At 43.7% G+C, this 18,849-nt stretch overlaps 1 protein-coding gene across 1 annotated transcript; it reads left to right on the top strand.

Annotated features, from left to right (window-relative positions):
• Nucleotides 1–397: 397 nt before the first annotated feature.
• On the top strand, nucleotides 398–7,295 carry jam2b (junctional adhesion molecule 2b). Its single transcript, XM_040202481.2, has 10 exons — nucleotides 398–1,170; nucleotides 3,452–3,517; nucleotides 4,016–4,126; nucleotides 4,294–4,443; nucleotides 4,983–5,164; nucleotides 5,259–5,367; nucleotides 5,457–5,564; nucleotides 6,377–6,395; nucleotides 6,496–6,538; nucleotides 6,655–7,295. The coding sequence occupies exons 1-10, from the start codon at nucleotides 732–734 to the stop codon at nucleotides 6,691–6,693; spliced, it is 1,266 nt and encodes a 421-aa protein (XP_040058415.2). The 5' UTR covers nucleotides 398–731; the 3' UTR covers nucleotides 6,694–7,295.
• Nucleotides 7,296–18,849: the final 11,554 nt, after the last annotated feature.

Below are 18,849 nucleotides of genomic sequence, written 5' to 3'. Positions count from 1 at the left end.
AGAACCAGGCAAACGTTGGGACACGTTTTCTCATTGAATTGAATGAGAAAACGTGTCCAAACCTTTGACTGCTACTGCACGTGTGAACCATGTTTGTTTGAAGGGAACAGTGTGTTGTCACGGATGTGTGTGTGTGTGTGTGCACCACGACAGCAGTGTGTCCGGCTCTCAGCAGAGCAGCTGGGATCACTGATTGTCAACAGGTGTCGCAGTGGCCATTTGGCGACTTTGTATCCCTCTCGTACGCGTATGCACACGTGTCTGCATGGATGGCCCCTGTGTGTGTCTTTGTGTGCACATATGGCCACAAGTGTAGGCATGTGTGCACATTAACGGGAATGAGCGACAATGAGCTGTTGTGTGGCCGGTGGTGGAGAGAAACCTAATAGCCAAGGACACAGTAGCTCAGCCAGCAGCTGTCCCGTCTCTGCACCTCCTATTACACCCACAGCTCTAACCATGGGGATATTTGTCTTTATGCAATTACACTGAGGATTACTTGTTTTTAAGAAATTATGTCACCAACGAGGCAGTTGAGAAAACTAAGCACATTTCTTTTCGTCTTGAGAAAAACATTTATATACTTATTTGTTCTTCTAAATGAACAATGATTTTTTTCTTGGTACTTGTGAGGAATTGTTCTTCAGATACCTCAAGAGCTCAATGCCACTTTTTAAAAACTTTCTTCCATGCAAGTTTAGTTTAAATGATTTAGTTTGCACATAATAGTGATGATATATTTTTATTGGTTTACGCTTTCAAGGCACGTGGTGACTCAGACAATCAAGCAATGTCTCACTCCCAATGGCTCACGTCTCCAGCTTCAAGCTTCAAGCATCCTGTTTATTGAGAAAAAAACAAACCTAGTGGTAATGTGGCATGATTTCACCCTCAGACTTAACGGACTGCCTGTTGACACGCTGCTGGCCTCCCTGAGCGTCGGAGGGCAGCAGCAGCAGCAGCTCTGCACTCCTGTGCACGCTCCACGACAGTTGTCCAGGAGACGCCAGAGCGCACGCGCCTGCTGCAGATGCAACTTGGGGAGGCTGCTGAGAGTTTGGAGTAAAACTCACGTCCACACGGGACAGACACATGCGAACCAGCAGGACGGACCAGACATGGACACCATGAAGTTATTGGCGCTGCCTCTTCTCTTCGCTTTGATGCACAGTGAGTTTATTTCTATTTGTTAAACAATGAGAAGTGGTTTATTGCACAAGAAGAAGCTGATGGGCTTGTAGATGTGGGATATCGATAGAGTTTTTTTAGAGGAAGAAGTACATTAAGTTGTGCAACAGGGCAAGTGTTAATAGGCACGTTTTAGAATTCTGCTTGTCTATATTCCCACAGGCGTTGTGTGTTATCAACAGGAAACTCTTAAAATGATAAACCTTTCTAAAGATGTGCATTAAAAATAATATAATATAATAATAATGTGTTTCCGATACCGAAGGAGTGATGTGGGGGGTCCAGCCTAATGTTTCACTTTAACAAAAAGAAGACATTTTGACTTTGCTCTTGTTTTACTTTTTTGGGGTGTAAATTAAAAGATGAATAACCCTCTGTCATTTTTCTGCACTACATTTCTTCCTAAATATTTGGAACAATGAATCAGAAATACTGAAAAATTATGCGATTTGCCAACAATTTAATTGAAGAATCATTTTTTTATAACAGATTTTTTTTCTCTAAGCGATGCAGTTTTGGCTTCGTGCAACCAATTAACTAGATGATTAGAACTCCTAATGACTTCAACATGAAGCAGACTGATTGCTATGTTTTTATTATCCTTAATTTGTAAGATTGAATTAGTGCACGTGAGACCTGTGATGTGTTCCCGGCCTGCATCAGAGGGTGACGTTGTGCAGGGAGTGGCAGCGTTTGGGCTCCCTGTTTACATCAAACTCAAGATCCACAGGGTGATGAAACGCGTCTCCCGGCCCTGTGGAGGAGCCTCAGATCCCGACCTTTCAGTTTGACGATGGCCCCCGGCTGACCCTGTCGCTGACTCAGATGAAAACGACAACTCGCTATCTGGAGAAATGCATTTGAAGTTGCGGTGGGATTTCTCAGGGGCAGGAGTCTGCTGTCCAAACAACATGCTTTACGTTGATAATTGCAGCTTTGACGTGTGTTTTGATCTTTCTTGACTTTACTAATGAGGTCCAAATTTCCTCAAAGCGATTAAAAGATTCAGATATCCTCAGCTGGGACAAGGCTGGCGAAGAGAGGCCTTTTCTTCTTAAATACTAATGTCATGGTGTTTTGATCGCTAGTACTGCATTAAAAAGGGTATAAGGGTTTTAAACAGTGCACATTCATGTCATTTGACATTTCAGAATTACATGTATAACATCAATGACAATATGGACATCATGTCTTCAACATGACCCATAGGTATGCTGTAGGTCAACATCAGTTCACTGCAAAACGATTCAGCTCAGAGGTTAAAGGTCTCGGTTAGACTGAGGGTCGGGTTAAAGGTTCAATCACCGTGGGGCCTCACAAGTGTGTTGTGCAGATATCTGGGTGTGTGTTATCGAGCCAGCTGGGGAGGGTAGGGTTACTGTCACAAAGACCTGCTCTGTCTGCAAAAGATGTGTGCGCGTGTGGCAAACACACACACACACACACACACACACACACACACACACACACACACACACACACACACACACACACACTCACCGTCACCATGTGTTCACCTCATAATGCCAAAACAGACGCATGGTTTGATTTTTCCCAAATAAAAGAGTCTCCAATGTAACTGTCATGTTTTGTAGTTATGTCCTTCACAGGGAGCAGCACTGGGTTTATTGCATTTTATGTTTGCTATACAAAAAAAACACACATTTAATCAATTGAAATATACTAATATTCATTTATATTTTGGTAAAGCTTGTGTGGAAACTTGTTGCCATAGAAAACCATCATCAAGGAATACAAGCTGACTACCGCCGCTGGATTTGAACAATTATTGTCATTTTCAGCATGTTTGTACTTCTATGCATTTTTGTGGGGGAACTTAATGTGTGTGTGTGTGTGTGTGTGTGTGTGTGTGTGTGTGTGTGTGTGTGTGTGTGTGCTGGTGGGACAGAGGTTATCAGGTCGGTGTAAGGTTCTTGTCAGACAATCATCCATCACCCACATTCCTGCACACCACCGCTCCTGGTACCAGCAGGATGAATCTAAACACATACGTGTCTGAGGGTTCATGTGTGCATCCACACTAAAAGAGAGCCGATATGCACTGTGAATTGTTACAACTGTTATATGAATACAAGGCTGCTTTGTGCGGACTGATGTTTATTCTGCTGGAGTCTTTATCCTGTTTACACCTTCATGTTTCTGATGCACTGGAGTCCAAAAAGCTCCAACACATGCTGTATCTAAAAGACGGTAAAACCATCTAACAACTCACGACCACTGGTTGGTGCGCTGTCCCCTGCAGGTCCGGTCTCCGTGTCGGTGACGGTGAGCAGCAGTAAACCCAAAGTGGAGGTCCACGAGCACACAGGTGAGACTGTGCAGCATCATCCGTTCATCCTTCAAAACCTCAACTGAGCACAACGCTACAGAACAACATTGTATAATGTGTCTGGAATATTTTTCCAACTTGAAGTCTTTGTTTTATCAAATTCACCATATTTTCCAGTGGGTTTTTCCATCCAGTTGGTAGAAATAAAAATAGTAATAACAACAAAAGAAAAGTTTGCATTATGTTTTGGTGTCCGAATTGTAATATCAGATGAGTGGGACTTGAGTGGTGTTGATATTAAGTAATGGCCACATTTAGGAATAATTTCACATCAAAGATGAGACAGTGGGTGAGATGATTTATTTAGTCCATCTTAAATGAGAATACCAGATACATTCTATGTTTTTGAATAATTTGGAATATTAACTAAGGGAAAATAAAGTGGGAAAAACAGAACAATACAATACACATGCTTAATACAAAACGATTGCTGCTGTGCTCACAAAGCAGCGTTCCTGCTTCGCTGTCTGTCCTCAGATGCTGTGCTCGCCTGTGAGTTCCGGACAGAGAAAGATCCGAACCCTCGAATCGAGTGGAAGAAGAAAGGAAAGGGCGTGACATTTGTGTACTTTAATCACAAGTTCACTGGTCAGTGAAAGACCGTTACCGCCCAAATGTATTTGATTCTCTGAGCTGAAATCGCTGATGTTTTGCTGCTTTCCTCCCACCTTCCTCCTATTATTACCCTTTGATTTATCTTTTCTTTTAAACCATTAGTTACGCTTTTCTCCATCCTCCATCACCTCCCACCACAGGCTCCTACGCAGGACGGGCGGAGATGGAAGGAGCGACGCTGACAATACACTCTGTTACCCAGAAAGACTCTGGGGAGTACCGCTGTGAGGTGACTGCTGGCGAGGACCACGTCAACCTCGGGGAAGCCATCGTGACCCTCGATGTGCTCGGTAGGAAGGGAACACGTGCTTCCTGCACATGTCGTGGTGACTGTATCTTGTGTTTGACAAATGACAGTCAATTGAACAAGACGTGAATGGAACAGGAAAAGAAGAAAAATGTTTTTGATGAAATACTCAAAATGATCTCTGACACATATTAAGCGGGACAAGAGACTAGATTGATGCTCTCAGTTACAGCTGGTTACGTGCTGCATACGTACCATAATGCGAGCCGGTACTGGTACTGGTACTTAGTTTAGCGTTTTCTGCATTTCAGTGTCACGGTGAGGGAAGATCGTTTGCTAGATTAGCCGAAAACGAGCATTCCCATGTGGTTACTTTACAGTTTCTGCTCTTCAGGGAAAAATATCACAAATATCACACTACAAATTGGCATCAAAATGAAAAATCTAATTTCACAAGATAAATGGTAAAACATACTGACAAAAACTTGTCAACTGATAGAGCGAGTGAATCATTAAACCCCTTGTGTTTGAAGGTAGACAGAAATGTACATCTGGGATTTGTACCCCCCTGTGCCTCCTCAGTGCCTCCTCACGTCCCGTCCTGTGAGGTGCCGAGCTCTGTGTTTGTGGGCTCGGGCCTGGAGCTTCTCTGTAAGGACAAACTCAGCGTGCCGCCCGCCACCTACCGCTGGTACAAAGACAACAAGGCCCTGACGGCCACCGCAGATTCTCCGTACAGCGTTGACACTAACAAGGGCACGCTGGTGAGTTCACTCGAAATTACACGCGCTCAGTGCACCGAGGGGTCCACAGACTGTGTTATTTGATACGCTCTCCTCTTGTGTTTGTGTGGAGCAGAAGTTTAAGAGCGTGTCCAAGACAGACGCAGGGATGTACCGCTGTGAGTCTTCCAACAGCGCCGGGGCGCCCAAGAGCTGTGTGTCCCAACAACTGAAAGTCATTGAATGTATGTGGTGTTCCCTCTTTCACGTTTATGTGTTTGGCTGCTCTCATCAAAGGCTGATGAACTTCCCTCTCTCTCTCTTCTCCTTCTAGATCCTTGGAACATGACGTATTTGATCACAGGTGCTGCAGGCATTCTGGCGCTCGTCCTTTTCTGTTGCATCTGCGTGTGTGTGTGCCGACACCGAGGCTGCTGCAGGAGTGAGTAGTGTGACGGATGTTTAATAGACTGTATATGAGGCGGCTTGTTTGCGTGTGTGAAAGAGGTAATCATTGCTTTTACATTTGAGACATTTATGAAACATGAGGTGATGGGCAAAATCCACCACAGTTGGATTAAATATTCCCTTTTTAGTCCCTTATGAGGTTGGTATTTCTAGGTTTTATCTTCTGTCTTTGTTGGACTGAAGCTGCAACAACAACAATTAATCATTTGTTTTATGTTGATTGTTTTTGAGGTTCCCAGACATGTCTCCAGTAACACAGTATACATTTTTTGTTAAGTAACTGCCAGGCTTTTGTCACAGCAAGGAGATCATGTGCATCGTGAAAATATATAACTATAATCAAGTCAAAGAATGGCTTGAATGAGTGCTGTCTCTGTGCAGGTTGCAAACAACATGGGGAACAGGGCCCCTTAAGGGGGCCAGTCTAGGAGACAAGTGCCAGTCTAGGAGACAAGTGCAGCTTCAAGTTCAGACTGTGTATTTAGATCAGCCCCTTAAGTAAAAGTTAAGATAAAGTACGAATACCAAAAAAAGCCTCAATGATGACGTAGCGCAACATTCAGCTGCTAACTAGACAGATATTTCCCTCCGGAGGGCTGCAAGAGAGTGATTACTGGACTTACGTTGTCCAAGTGGACAGAAACAACAGCCTTAATGCATGCTTGCTTAAATGTAATTAATACAATCCATCACTGACAACCGATTAGGAGTCACGTGACGCTTCTTTGGCAAGTATGTACGTGATCATTAATGTCACCCTTTGTTCTTTGTTGTTTCCCCGAACAGAAGACAAGAAGACAAAAAGGTAACGGTTTCACTTGTCATTTGTATTCTTGCTTTGCCTGAAGATGCGTGTTATTCGCTGCTAATGAGCTCCGACTGAAGTGCCTCCCTTTGTGTTTCAGTGCCATGTCCTACAACCCTCCTCCCCCCCCTCCCATCCGCAATGTGAGTGATCATTATTGTGCTGGGGCTCGTCTTGTTCAAATTCTGTTGGGTTGACGATAACGGTCCCTAGCTAATTGTAGGAACTGATTGGATGTACGTGTCTCCTCTCTCTGCAGATCAAGCATTACAAACAAACTCACTCCTTCATGATCTGATCACGTTGACGTTGACAAACCACCCGCAGACGCTTGGACGGCTCACTGCTTTCTGGGACGGACAGATCTTCAGACATTAAGCTAAAACTGAGTTAAACAGATTTAAAAAAAACCGCGATGCTTTCTAAGCTCTGGCTTTTATGGGTTAATAGTTTGAAAGGCAGTCAATACTACAAACTCACAGGTCTGTAAATATGGGTTTAACTCAGCTCTTTCAAATGTTATCACACGTTTTCTTAGATTGTCTTTCCAGTTGATCTGAGGTTTGCAGTATCACATGTTTTAGCTCTCTTACGCCACCTATATACAAGTGTTATTTGTACAAGACACATACTGAGCTACTGTATAGATTTTATCCTTTTTATTGCCCTTTGTTTATTTTTAGATACAGAAATGTTGGTTTATACTAGAAGTTATTATTTTTCTCTATGTCACTTTTGCTATATGCTTGTTGTGTTGATCTCATAAATCTTCGGTTGTATAAATTTGAATGGGTATTGAGCAACAGATGAACGGGTGTCTGCACACACTGAACGATGCTTTGGAAGAATTGTAGATACTCTTTTATATATGTCTTGTTCAATAAAGAAAGATGAAAGCTACAGAAGGCCCAGAGTCTATTGACACATTGCGGGTACAAAGCCAGCCAGAGGGACGTTTAGTGGAGCTTTGATCAATGCCATTAAAAACAGCATGTGTCTAACATATCAATATGTGGACAATTTGAAGAACAATCCACAAAAAGAAAAATATGTGGTTAGCGTGCATTGTCCTGTTAATCTTCCTTCTATCAAGCAGCTTCCCTTGTTCAGAAAACAATGTAGGTGACTGTGATCAATACTTCTGTGATGACCACTAGATGGCATGAAAGTACTGACTGACTCCACTCGTACCAGCTCCGTCTGCACAGGCCTACAGCTTCACCCATTATCTCACTGTGAACAGCAGCACTATTGTTCTCCCCCCTTGTGTACTCGTTCTTCTGCGTATCCTGCCGCTCATAAATTACATTTATTGAAAAGCACTGACATGCTGCAGCTGGACAAAGATGCATGCTCTGTGCATGGACTCAAGGTTCAAATATCTGACTCGTGTTCATGTTAATGGACACGCGTTTTGGATGTTGTTACATCCGGCTTGTGCATGATGTGTAACCGCTACGTTACAGCCAGTGACGGGAACCAGTGACAGAAATCTGTTCTGGTGCGCGGTCGTAACCCCCTCTAATCACAGCATTACGAGCATCTAATTGATCTATGACTGTCTGTGCTCAAGCCTTTCCCATCAACCACTCCGACTGCAACGAAACAACTCCAGTCCAGCTCTAAAATATGCAAATGTTCCTCAGCGGTCTGAGAGACCACTTGATTACTTTGAGCACAGTGACAATGCAAGTTGAATTAGTGGAAGGTTTTTTGGGGATGTATTCATAAGCCCACGAGGACTGAGACAGGACTACGCCAGAAAACCTGTCATCACCGAAAGGAACAATTGCTGTGTTGCTTTTGTCTGCATTGTGTCGGGCAACGTTTGCTCTTGCTCCTGTGTTTTATATAAAAGTAGCTCTTGTGGCAGCTATTGACAGAAAATACTGTGCGTTTTAAATGTCTAGGTTCTTTGCTAAAGTACAGTAACAATACCACAATGCAAATGTAAAAAAAATACTCCACCAGAAGTAAGTAGTTGGTACTAAAAATAATGAACTGTTCCAATACAGCTGGTTGAGATTAAGTGTAAAAACTGTTAGCAGGACGTACGTAACCACTTCATCATTCTTGTAAGTATAGTAAAGCTTTTGCGGATCCCAGAGGAGCTGGTCTATTCAGCAGCACTGGGTATGCGGAGCCTTTAGTCAATCAGAATGCATCATTTCTATAAGTAGATTCTATAAGCTAACTGTTAAATGTAGTGTGTGGTGCAGTAATAGTTGCCCTCTGATACGTAGTCAATAGCCTAACAATAAGTCAAGTCAAGTCAAGTCATTTTATTTTGTATAGCCCAGAATCGCAAATTACAAATTTGCCTCAGAGGGCTTTACAGTCTGTACACATACGACATCCTCTGCCCCGAAACCCACCATCGGCACAGGAAAAACTCCCCAAAAAATGAAAAAACCCTTACAAGAGGGAAAAAAAGGGAAGAAACCTTAGGGAGAACGTCAGAGGAGGGATCCCACTCCCGGGATGGACAGACTACAATGGATGCCATGTGTACAGAATGAACAATGTATAATACATGCAATTCCTATGACAGAAATGATTCAAGTAATTGTGAGTAGTAAGCCAGGCGCACAGCAGGACCACTGCAGAGGCAACCACCATCAGATAGAACCACCATCCACAGAATCCTGTGGGGAGGGAGAGCACAGAGATTTTAGGAGAGGGTAATGTCGGTTTATGAGTAAAGTAATATGATTAATATCTAAAATAATGATGATGATGATGATGATGGCAGCAGCAGGCGTCAGCATGGCCACGGTAGGTGTCAGGACCAGGGTCCCGAAGGAACCACGATCTACGGAGACCTGATAGGGGCGAAAGCACAAAAAAAAAACTCCCGGAAAGAAGCTGAATTAGTCATGTGCATTAATAAAACTTGAATTATGGTAGAAAGAGAGGCAGAATCAAAGAGGAACGTTTTAAGTTTTACTTTAAAAGAGCTGACCGAATCTGCCCCCCGGACTGAAAGTGGAACCTGGTTCCACAAAAGAGGAGCTTGATAACTGAAGGCTCTGGCCCCCAGCCTACTTTTTAAAACCATAGGAACAACAAGTAACCCAGCATCTATGGAGCGCAGTTGCCTTGTAGGGCAATACGGTGTTACAAGCTCTTGAAGATACAACGGTGCCTCACCAGCAAGTGCCTTGTAGGTGAGGAGAAGTACCTTAAAATCTATTCTTGATTTAACAGGGAGCCAGTGCAGAGAAGTTAATACAGGAGTGATATGATCCCTTTTCTTAGTTCTTGTTAATACACGTGCTGCAGCATTCTGAATCAGCTGGAGAGGCTTAAGAGATTTATAAGAGCAGCCTGATAACAAAGAATTACAGTAGTCCAGTCTGGAAGTGACAAACGCATGAACTAATTTTTCTGCATCACTTTGAGACAGGAAGTTCCTGATTTTTGATATGTTACGTAGATGGAAATAGGCAGTCCTTGAAGTCTTCTTTATATGCGAGTTGAAGGTCATATCCTGGTCGAAGAGAACTCCCAGATTCCTGACGGTGCTGCTGGGTACCAGAGCAATTCCATCCATAAAAACTGTATCACGCGACAGCTGGCTTCGAAGGCGCTCTGGGCCTATCAGGATAACTTCCGTTTTTTCTGAGTTTAGCATCAGGAAGTTGCCGGTCATCCAAGTTTTGATGTCTCCAAGACATTCTTGGAGTCTAACTAACTGGTCCGTCTCTTCTGGCTTGATCGACAGATACAGTTGAGTATCGTCTGCATAACAATGGAAGTTTATGCGGTGTTTCCTGATAAGATCGCCCAAAGGAAGCATATAGAGGGTAAATAAAATCGGTCCAAGTACAGAACCTTGTGGGACTCCGTGACCAACATTGGTGGTCTTTGAGGATTCACCGTTTACAAGCACAAACTGGGATCGGTCCGATAGGTAGGATTTAAACCAGCTGAGTGCAGTTCCTTTGATACCAATTAAATGTTCTAGTCTCTGCAACAGGATACAATGGTCTATGGTATCAAATGCGGCACTGAGGTCCAGCAAGACAAGAAAAGAGATGAGTCCTTGGTCCGATGCAAGTAGAAGATCATTCGTAATTTTCACCAGTGCGGTTTCTGTACTGTGATGCACTCGGAATCCTGACTGGAAATCCTCGAACAAAGCATTGTTTTGTAGAAAGTCACATAATTGATTTGCGACGGATTTCTCAAGGATCTTAGAGAGGAAGGGAAGATTAGAGATAGGTCTGTAGTTAGCCAACACCTCTGGAGCAAGAGTAGGTTTCTTAAGAAGAGGTTTAATTACAGCTACCTTGAAGGACTGTGGTACATGTCCTGTTAACAAAGACAGATTGATAATATCTAATAAGGATGTGCTAACTAAAGGAAAAACTTCCTTAAGCAGTTTGGTCGGAATCGGATCCAAGAGACAAGTAGAAGATTTAGACTTTGAAAATAAAGAAGTCAGTTGATCAAGGTTGATGGAAGAGAAGGCATCCAAACAGGCATCAGGGCCCACTGCTGCATCCAAGGAGGACAGGTCGGCACTGGTTGAAGGCAGGAGACCATCAATTTTCTCTTTGATAGTCAGAATCTTATCATTGAAGAAGTTCATGAAGTCGTTACTAGTGAGGTCCAAAGGAATACACGGCTCGACAGAGCTGTGACTCTCTGTCAGTCGGGCTACAGTGCTGAAGAGAAACCTGGAGTTGTTTTTATTTTTCTCTATTAATGATGAGTAATAAGATGCTCTTGCGTTACGGAGAGCCTTCTTATACGTTTTAAGGCTGTCTTGCCAAACTAGCCTAGATCCTTCTGATTTGGTGGAACGCCATAATCGTTCAAGCTTCCGCACAGTTTGCTTTAGGTTCCGTGTTTGAGGGTTATACCACGGAGCAGACTTCCTTCTTGTTGCTATTCTTCTTTCCAGAGGAGCAATAGCGTCCAGCGCCACTCTCAAAGAGCCTGTAGCAGTATCGACAAAATTATCGATCTGAGACGGACTGAGGTTTTCACAGGAGTCTTCTTGTATCTTGAGGCAGGGCACTGAACTTAGAGCAGAAGGAATGGCTTCTTTAAATAAGGCTACAGCGGTATCCGATAAGCGTCGACTGTAGAAACCTTTGGCAGGAGGAGGTGGTTCTGATAGTAGAAATTCAAAGGTTATCAGACAATGGTCCGACAGGAGAGGGTTCTGTGGAAAAATTGTTAAATGTTCAATCTCAATCCCATACACAAGAACCAAGTCGAGAGTGTGGTTAAAACAGTGAGTTGGTTTATTTACACACTGACAGAAACCAATTGAATCTAACAATGAAAGAAATGCAGTACTAAGGCTGTCGTTGTCGACATCCACATGAATGTTAAAGTCACCCACAATAATTACCTTGTCCGTTTTAAGGACCAAACTCGTTAAGAACTGTGAAAATTCAGAAAGAAATTCTGAATAAGGACCTGGGGCCCTGTACACTATTACAAAGAGAACCGGCTGGATTATTTTCCAGGTCGGTTGCGAAAGACTGAAAACCAGGCTTTCAAATGAGTTACAATCCACCTTAGGTTTAAAGTTTATTAAAAGGCAGGAGTCATAAATAGCTGCCACTCCCCCCCCTCGGCCTGTGCCTCGGGGAATATGAGTATTAACATGACTCGGAGGAGTCGCTTCATTTAAACAGAAATATTCCCCATTCAACAACCACGTTTCAGTAAGACAAAATACATCAACATGGTGATCTGATATTAGTTCGTTTACCAAAACAGCTTTAGATGACAGAGATCTGATATTCAAAAGACCCCTTTAATTCTCCTATTTTGTTGCACTATTGCATTATTAGTTTTAACTTTAATTAAGTTATTTACTACAACTCCTCGGTTGTTTACCTTTAACTTAGATAAGTGTGTCCGTGGGGCAGACAAGGTCTCTATAGGGTTCATTATGCTGAGTGACTGCTCAGATTGAAGCGCAGAGAAGTGTGTAAGACTGCGACTCTGCTCCCTGGTCTGAACTCTGGGTCATGGATTAAGTCCACTAAGAAACTGGGTCAGGTTCTTAGAAAGAAGTTCAGCTCCGTCCAAAGTGGGATGGATGCCGTCCCTCCTAATCAGACCAGGCTCTCCCCAAAACGTCTTCCAGTGATCAACGAAGCCCACATTATCTACTGGGCACCACCTCGACAACCAGCGGCGGAATGACGACATGCGGCTATACATGTCGTCACTTGTCAAGTTTGGGAGGGGGCCAGAGAAAACTACGGTGTCCGACATTGTTTTAGCGTATGTACACACCGATTCCACATTAACTTTAGTGACCTCCGAGCAACGTAATCGGGAGTCATTACCGCCGACATGTATTACAATCTTACTGTATTTACGTTTATCCTTAGCCAGCAGTTTAAGATAAGACTCAATGTCGCCCGCTCTGGCTCCCGGTATACACGTAACTATGGTCCCTGGTTTCGCTAACTTCACGTTCCTCAGAATGGAGCTACCTATCACCAGAGTTGGCTTCTCAGCGGGTGTGTCGCTGAGTGGGGAGAAGCGGTTTGAAACGTGAAGTGGTTGGTGGTTAACCGTGTGCTTCGACTTAGACTTATGCTTACTCCGGACAGTCACCCAGCCTCCCGGCTGCTCGGGGGTTGCCGGGGGACGGCTAGCAGGAGCGAACGCTACGTCTATGTGGCCCGCACCGGCTACGGGGGTGGGCGGGGTAACTACAGCGGCTAACGACTGAGCTTCCATGGTGCGGAGCCGTGCTTCTAGCTCACTAAGCCTCGCCTCCAATTTATCAAATATACTACACTTCTTACATGTACCGTTATCGGTAAGGGAGGCAGAGGAATAGCTAAACATGTGACACACCGAGCAAGAAAGAGCAGGAGAGGCAGGGAGGGAAGACATCACCAGGTTAGCTGCTAAGCTAATGCTAACGCTAATAGAAGTAACGTTGCCGCTAAACAACGTCCAAGCAACTATTCGATGGAGCGAAAATTTGCTAGACGGTGAGGCGTTTAACAGCGCCTCACGTAGATAAGAATTCACCGTTGTGATGAAAAATATCACGCTACATTCAACTCAGTATAGCTAGAGCTGTGAAAAGTTCGATGACATCAAACACGCTGGTAACAGGAAGTGACGCAACACGCTTACCGTAAGCACTGTACTGTGCCGAACCCAGTGGTCGCCCCGAACAATAAGTGGCATAGATTGTCCAGTGAAAGCCTATTGTCTTGTTTCATTTGGTTCTGAATACATTATCTATACTGACACTACAGTAAGTGATGAATTGTGGAAACAGCGTAGGCGTTTCCCCCGACCCGGACGAATGCACCGCGGACTGTCACACATGCAAATCATCCAACTGGAATTCCTAGTTGTACTTTTCAGCGGCTGCGCGGGCCTGCTGGCACACAGAGCGCCGCAAACATCCTGTAACGCACAAAGCCGAGGGCTTGGTTATGGTTAAGCTTTACCGCCAGACGCAGCCCGTTTTTATGGTTTCCTTTGAACTTCTTGATGGGTCTTTATTTATGTATACTCGCCCCAGATTGAAGCTCAGGGGGGATGAACATCAAGTTTTGTAAAAGTGTGGTTATCTTTCAGATAGTGACAGAGCAAAGAGAGAGAAAATAAGTGTGAGGGAGGGAGAGCGAGGGAGAGCAGTTGAGTGTGAGTGGGCAGTAGCTGTCAGATAAAATATATGTCACATATTAAATTAAACCCCAAGTCAAGGTGCATCCTCCGTCATGCAGTCTTCTACCAAGGAGCCTCATTCCCTCGATGCTCTGTGTGCATCTTTTAACGGGTGGCCCGATGCCCACAGCACAAGGAACAACACCCGTTACGTTGTCCTTGCAATATTTTACAAATCCTTTTCCACAAAAAAATGTATTATTGGTGAGGTGAGTTTCTTTCTGTCTTTTGGTATTGCTCATTCATCACCCTCAGTTTTTGGCACTTTTACAGCTCCCGTATCTCTGCACATTATTGGGTTATGCAAAGCTTACACCATACGGACAGTTTTTGTATTTATGCTTCAGGGAAATTGTGGTTGCCAAAGAGCAGGACGACCACTTACAAAGGGATTACCACAGGAAACTGTCTCTTCCCACGGTGGCAGTAAGAAATAGCAACATTTAAAAATTTAAGAACCACCAGACGACATCTCCTACAGTTACATTAAATCTTTATACCCAGGTTCTCTTACAATGCTGTGTGTTTGCATGTGTGTGTGTGTGTGTGTGTGTGTGTGTGTGTGTGTGTGAGGGTGTGTGTTTGTGCGAGAAAGTTATTTCTGCTCTGTTTTCTGTTTCCTGTCTGAACTTTGCTGTTATTTTGCATCGCTCACTGAAAAGACTGTAATGTGGAATTACAACAGAGTTGGAGCACGAGAAAGGTTTTGTCAGCACGCACACGCACACACGCACACACACTCACGCTATCCTCCTGCATAAGCCGTCGTCCCGGAGCCGCACTGTGCTGCTCATTTTAGCCCAAAAAGGAGCAGTGTAGGCGGAGTGTTATACAGATGAAATGTTTTGTCTGTGGATGTGGGAGTGAGTGTGTGTGTGTGTGTGTGTGTGTGTGTGTGTGTGTGTGTGAGAGGCGCTGTAATGTGAAAGCTTTCTGCTGTCTGTGCCCTGAATGCCAAGTAGGTGTGTTAATAGTAGATTTCACGCAGCGTGATCAACAGGTCAGATTTCTATCCCACACCCAGTTAACAAGACGTGAACTACACTTCAACTCACAGGGAGAAAATGATGACTCCATCCATTATTATCGATTAATGAATTTTATCCAAGAAAAGTATTAGAAAATAGGAAAATTGATGAACAATGCATATAGTTCTGTGTAAAAAGGTTCTTATGGCCTGGATTCTTACTTCAGACTTGCATCCGATATTTGTTAAGTGTTTCAAATACAATAGACAAATGAATTGAATTAAAACAGGTTTTTGGTGTAATTATCGGACGAGATGTTTGACACGTTTGTGACCTTTATATAGCGAAGCAGAAAAATAAATCCACCTCTCATTTAGATTTTCTTTTGAACTAATTATTGGTCCAACACTTGTTTATTGTGATCCATTTTAGGACGGCAGTTAGCTTCCACGTTTGTTGTCAATAAGCCAGTTTACAATCTTCAATTATTTGATGTGAAAGCCATCACACTCAATCACAGTTACATTTGGAGCCAGAGAACCACAAAGGGGAGATACTGCATTACTGAAAGCTTTTTTTTTTAGCTCATTGAGCTTAAAAGCAACATTTCTCAGAATAGTTACTTAACTATGTTAATGTCACAAATGTTTCTGGTTCTCTGCATCTCACAGGAAACTCAACTCGCTAATGATGTGGATGTTTTGAAGCCTGTAGATTCAGATCCATTGTACCACGCATACACACATACATAAAGTATGCAGACTTGTCAGATGACAGCTCTGCTCCTCACTGCCCATCAGTACTTAAGATCCTGGGCTGCATTGTGCTATTTGATAAGACTGTTTAGCATTCAAGAGGTATCCTGAGCACTCAAGTGCTCCCAGTATTATGCTTTTAACTCGTTCCCCACAGAGCAGCAGAGGGATAGAGAAGAAAGGAAGCGATGGAAAGTGAGGGGAAAACAGAAGGATCCTTGAGGGAGGAGGGAAATTTCAGAGGACAAAAGCCTGCCATTGGATTCCTGTCATGATTCTTTGGATAATCACCGCCGCTATCCAGCCCTCAAGACACGTTTAAAGGCTTGCTCAATCCCACTCCCATCTGAATTCTCTGGCTGTGGCTCCACCGTCCCGTCACCAGCCGGATGCCCCCGCACGCCTCTGTGTTGGATTAGACTTTCCGTCCCTTGAGCAGAGTTTATAGAAAACATCCCAATGCATCCCTTCAGTATGTAAAACGTCAAACAACGATGGCTTTACCCACTTAATGGTCGGATAATTTCACGTCCTGTTTGAAAAAGAAGGAGGCAGGATGTACCTGGGTGTTTAATCCTGCTGTGATTTCCCGGCCAGAGGAGCGACGACGCCTGATTGCTGTGTGATTTGAGCATCCTCAGACCCACAGCTCATCAATGACCCTCGCAGCTCAGCGCTGTAACACACTGCGCTGCAGCGGGATAAATATTCATCATAGCTGGGAAAAGGGGCAGGGGAAAATTAGTTCATCACGGAAAACAGGCAAAATGACAAAACGCACATTTTCAAAACAATGCTGTAATTAAAAGACGCGGCCCACGTGGGATTGTGACAATATGGCGTTGTTTGAATGAACTCCCTTACGGGACACATTTTCATTATGCTGCTGCTGATTGTTGAATGAGAAGACAAGAAGGTGTAGTAGTTGAGTGACACCTGGACTAGAATGTCTCAGCTGATCTGCTGGGATCCATTGACAATCCCAGCCAGCAGTATTACACTGCTGATATTATATATGCAGTATATATATCTATATCTATATATCTATATATATATATCTATATAGATATAGATATATATGTATGATATTATACTTATACTGATATCATCCTCCCTTCAGTCTTCACCCGGCCTTCAGAAAAGACTCATCTCGTCCCTGTTTACTTCCTCTGCCATCCTCAGCCCAGTGAGCTTGCTGAAGACAGGAATGGTGAACAACCCCCCCCCCCCACCCCTCCCCCCCGCCTCGCCCTCTCCCCCATTCCCCCCAGAGCTTATTAAACCCTCCGAGTCTACGGGAAGAATCTTTCATACGGATAAGATTTATGTTAGGAGGAATTCACTCAATTTTGTCCTCATTTCCGTATGCTGTGAACACCAAATCCCCTTTTCTTACAAGATATTTGAGTCTTTCTTTCCACAGAATTGCTCTGGCATCCACCAGCTTTTCTCTGTATGACTGATAAACAGAGAGTACGTTTACTACAATGGCCTTGTTTGATGCGCTGGCCTTGATGACAACATGTGGAAAAACTGACTCCATGCACCCCTCCGTCCAGGCCATCCCACCATCTGTCCGTCTGTTCACCTCTCCCACTCATTCTCCCTTTTTGCTTTAAATTCTCACCCCATCGCTCCCCTTTGTCCCTTTGTCTCAGGTTTATTTTGCTTAAATCCCTCGCTCCATATCGCTGTAATTTCTTTTCTCTATTCTTTTGTCGCGCGTTGTCTGTTTTCTGCCAGCGGTGTGTGTTTGATTACAGCTTTGCTGTCTCTGATTACGACCTCTTGTCTGGGTGAATAGTGTTTGTTGTCTTCCTTTGCCTCCTCATCAGCCAGAGTGACCTTGGCAGAACCAAAGAGCCGGAGATAGTGACAGATTCAAGTCTTATCTGGTTGCAGACAAACACTGAAGAAGCTAATAGCCACTGTGAAAAACGAGAAGAAACACTTACATAATAAGGGAACAAAACATATGACTGGGCACCCATGAAAAATGAATGCATGAATGGAATCATAAATTACCGTTGCTCAGAATTAATTAGCTCACATCTGCAATAATGCATAGTGCAGAATAAGCTAATTCTTTGCCTCCATCCCTTGTGCCCTTGTCCCCACATGTATAACGGAAGACCTGAATGAGTCTTTTTGTTCATGTAGGGCTTGTGCTCCTAGGGACAGCATTTCATTTTATTTTCATTCTGCCGTGCATGCTTGCAGAGCTTATAATATAAGAGCATATGGGCAGAGAATAGACAGCTAGCCCTTGAACATTTGGCAGCGTCTTGAAGAATCTCAGGGAGATTTCTTCTCTCATGCCTCTCATGCTGATTGCACGACTTATGATTCCTCTGCAGCACAGGCAGGAGTCAAACTAAGGAGAACATCACAACTCTGTGATACGTCCACAAACTTTGGTGCGGGTGTAAAGGAGAGCGACACAATTAATGTTTTCCCAGAGGAAACACATTCTTTCCCTGTCACTGTACCTTGCTATCCACCCCAGAGGATGTAGCCCTGAATGACGGCATGTTGATGTCATCAGCTGCACTGTTCATCAAGCTGCAAGCTGCAGATGGACTGTGACTGACTCATTAACAAAGAAACACAGGCAAAAACAATGTCTGAGTGAGTATCTTTAAGCGGAATGTGATTTTGGACAGAAATGGGGGTAGATTGCTCTGTACAGTGTGTCTCAGGTACGTTGTTGAGTGAATGAAGGGGAAAGCCCGGATCATATATATGGTTTTTTTGAGCAATATCCTTCGACGGCCTTCTGTTGATGGTCAATTCATTCTCACACCAAGCACAACGAGATAGTACAGCTCGGCCGGTGGCATTACTCAGATTTGACACTGGTGTCAGATTTACACGTCTCAGTGATGGCGTGTCAACACACACGCGTCAAAATAAACTGTTGCCTTCACGGGAAAATCAGGCAAAAAACCCACTTAGTTGGATTTAGGAAAAAGATGTTGGTTGACCTTAACTTGATTATGTATGTTACTAAAGCATGTAAATCAAGTGAGTAACAACATGAGGGAGACACTAAAAGCTATTGTA

The sequence above is a fragment of the Gasterosteus aculeatus genome, chromosome 16 (genome assembly GCF_964276395.1).
Source record: "Gasterosteus aculeatus chromosome 16, fGasAcu3.hap1.1, whole genome shotgun sequence".
NCBI lineage: Eukaryota > Metazoa > Chordata > Actinopteri > Perciformes > Gasterosteidae > Gasterosteus > Gasterosteus aculeatus.
Note: the sequence above shows the minus strand (reverse complement) of the source record. Positions and strands in the feature narration are given on the sequence as shown.

What these genes read in the sequence shown, in the direction of transcription:
- jam2b (XM_040202481.2), top strand. Translation starts at nt 732, where the DNA reads ATGATATATTTTTATTGGTTTACGCTTTCAAGGCACGTGGTGACTCAG. An exon ending in TCTCTTCGCTTTGATGCACA is followed by an intron (nt 1,171 to 3,451) that starts GTGAGTTTATTT and finishes TGTCCCCTGCAG; the next exon opens with GTCCGGTCTCCGTGTCGGTG. An exon ending in CCCCCCCTCCCATCCGCAAT is followed by an intron (nt 6,539 to 6,654) that starts GTGAGTGATCAT and finishes CTCTCTCTGCAG; the next exon opens with ATCAAGCATTACAAACAAAC.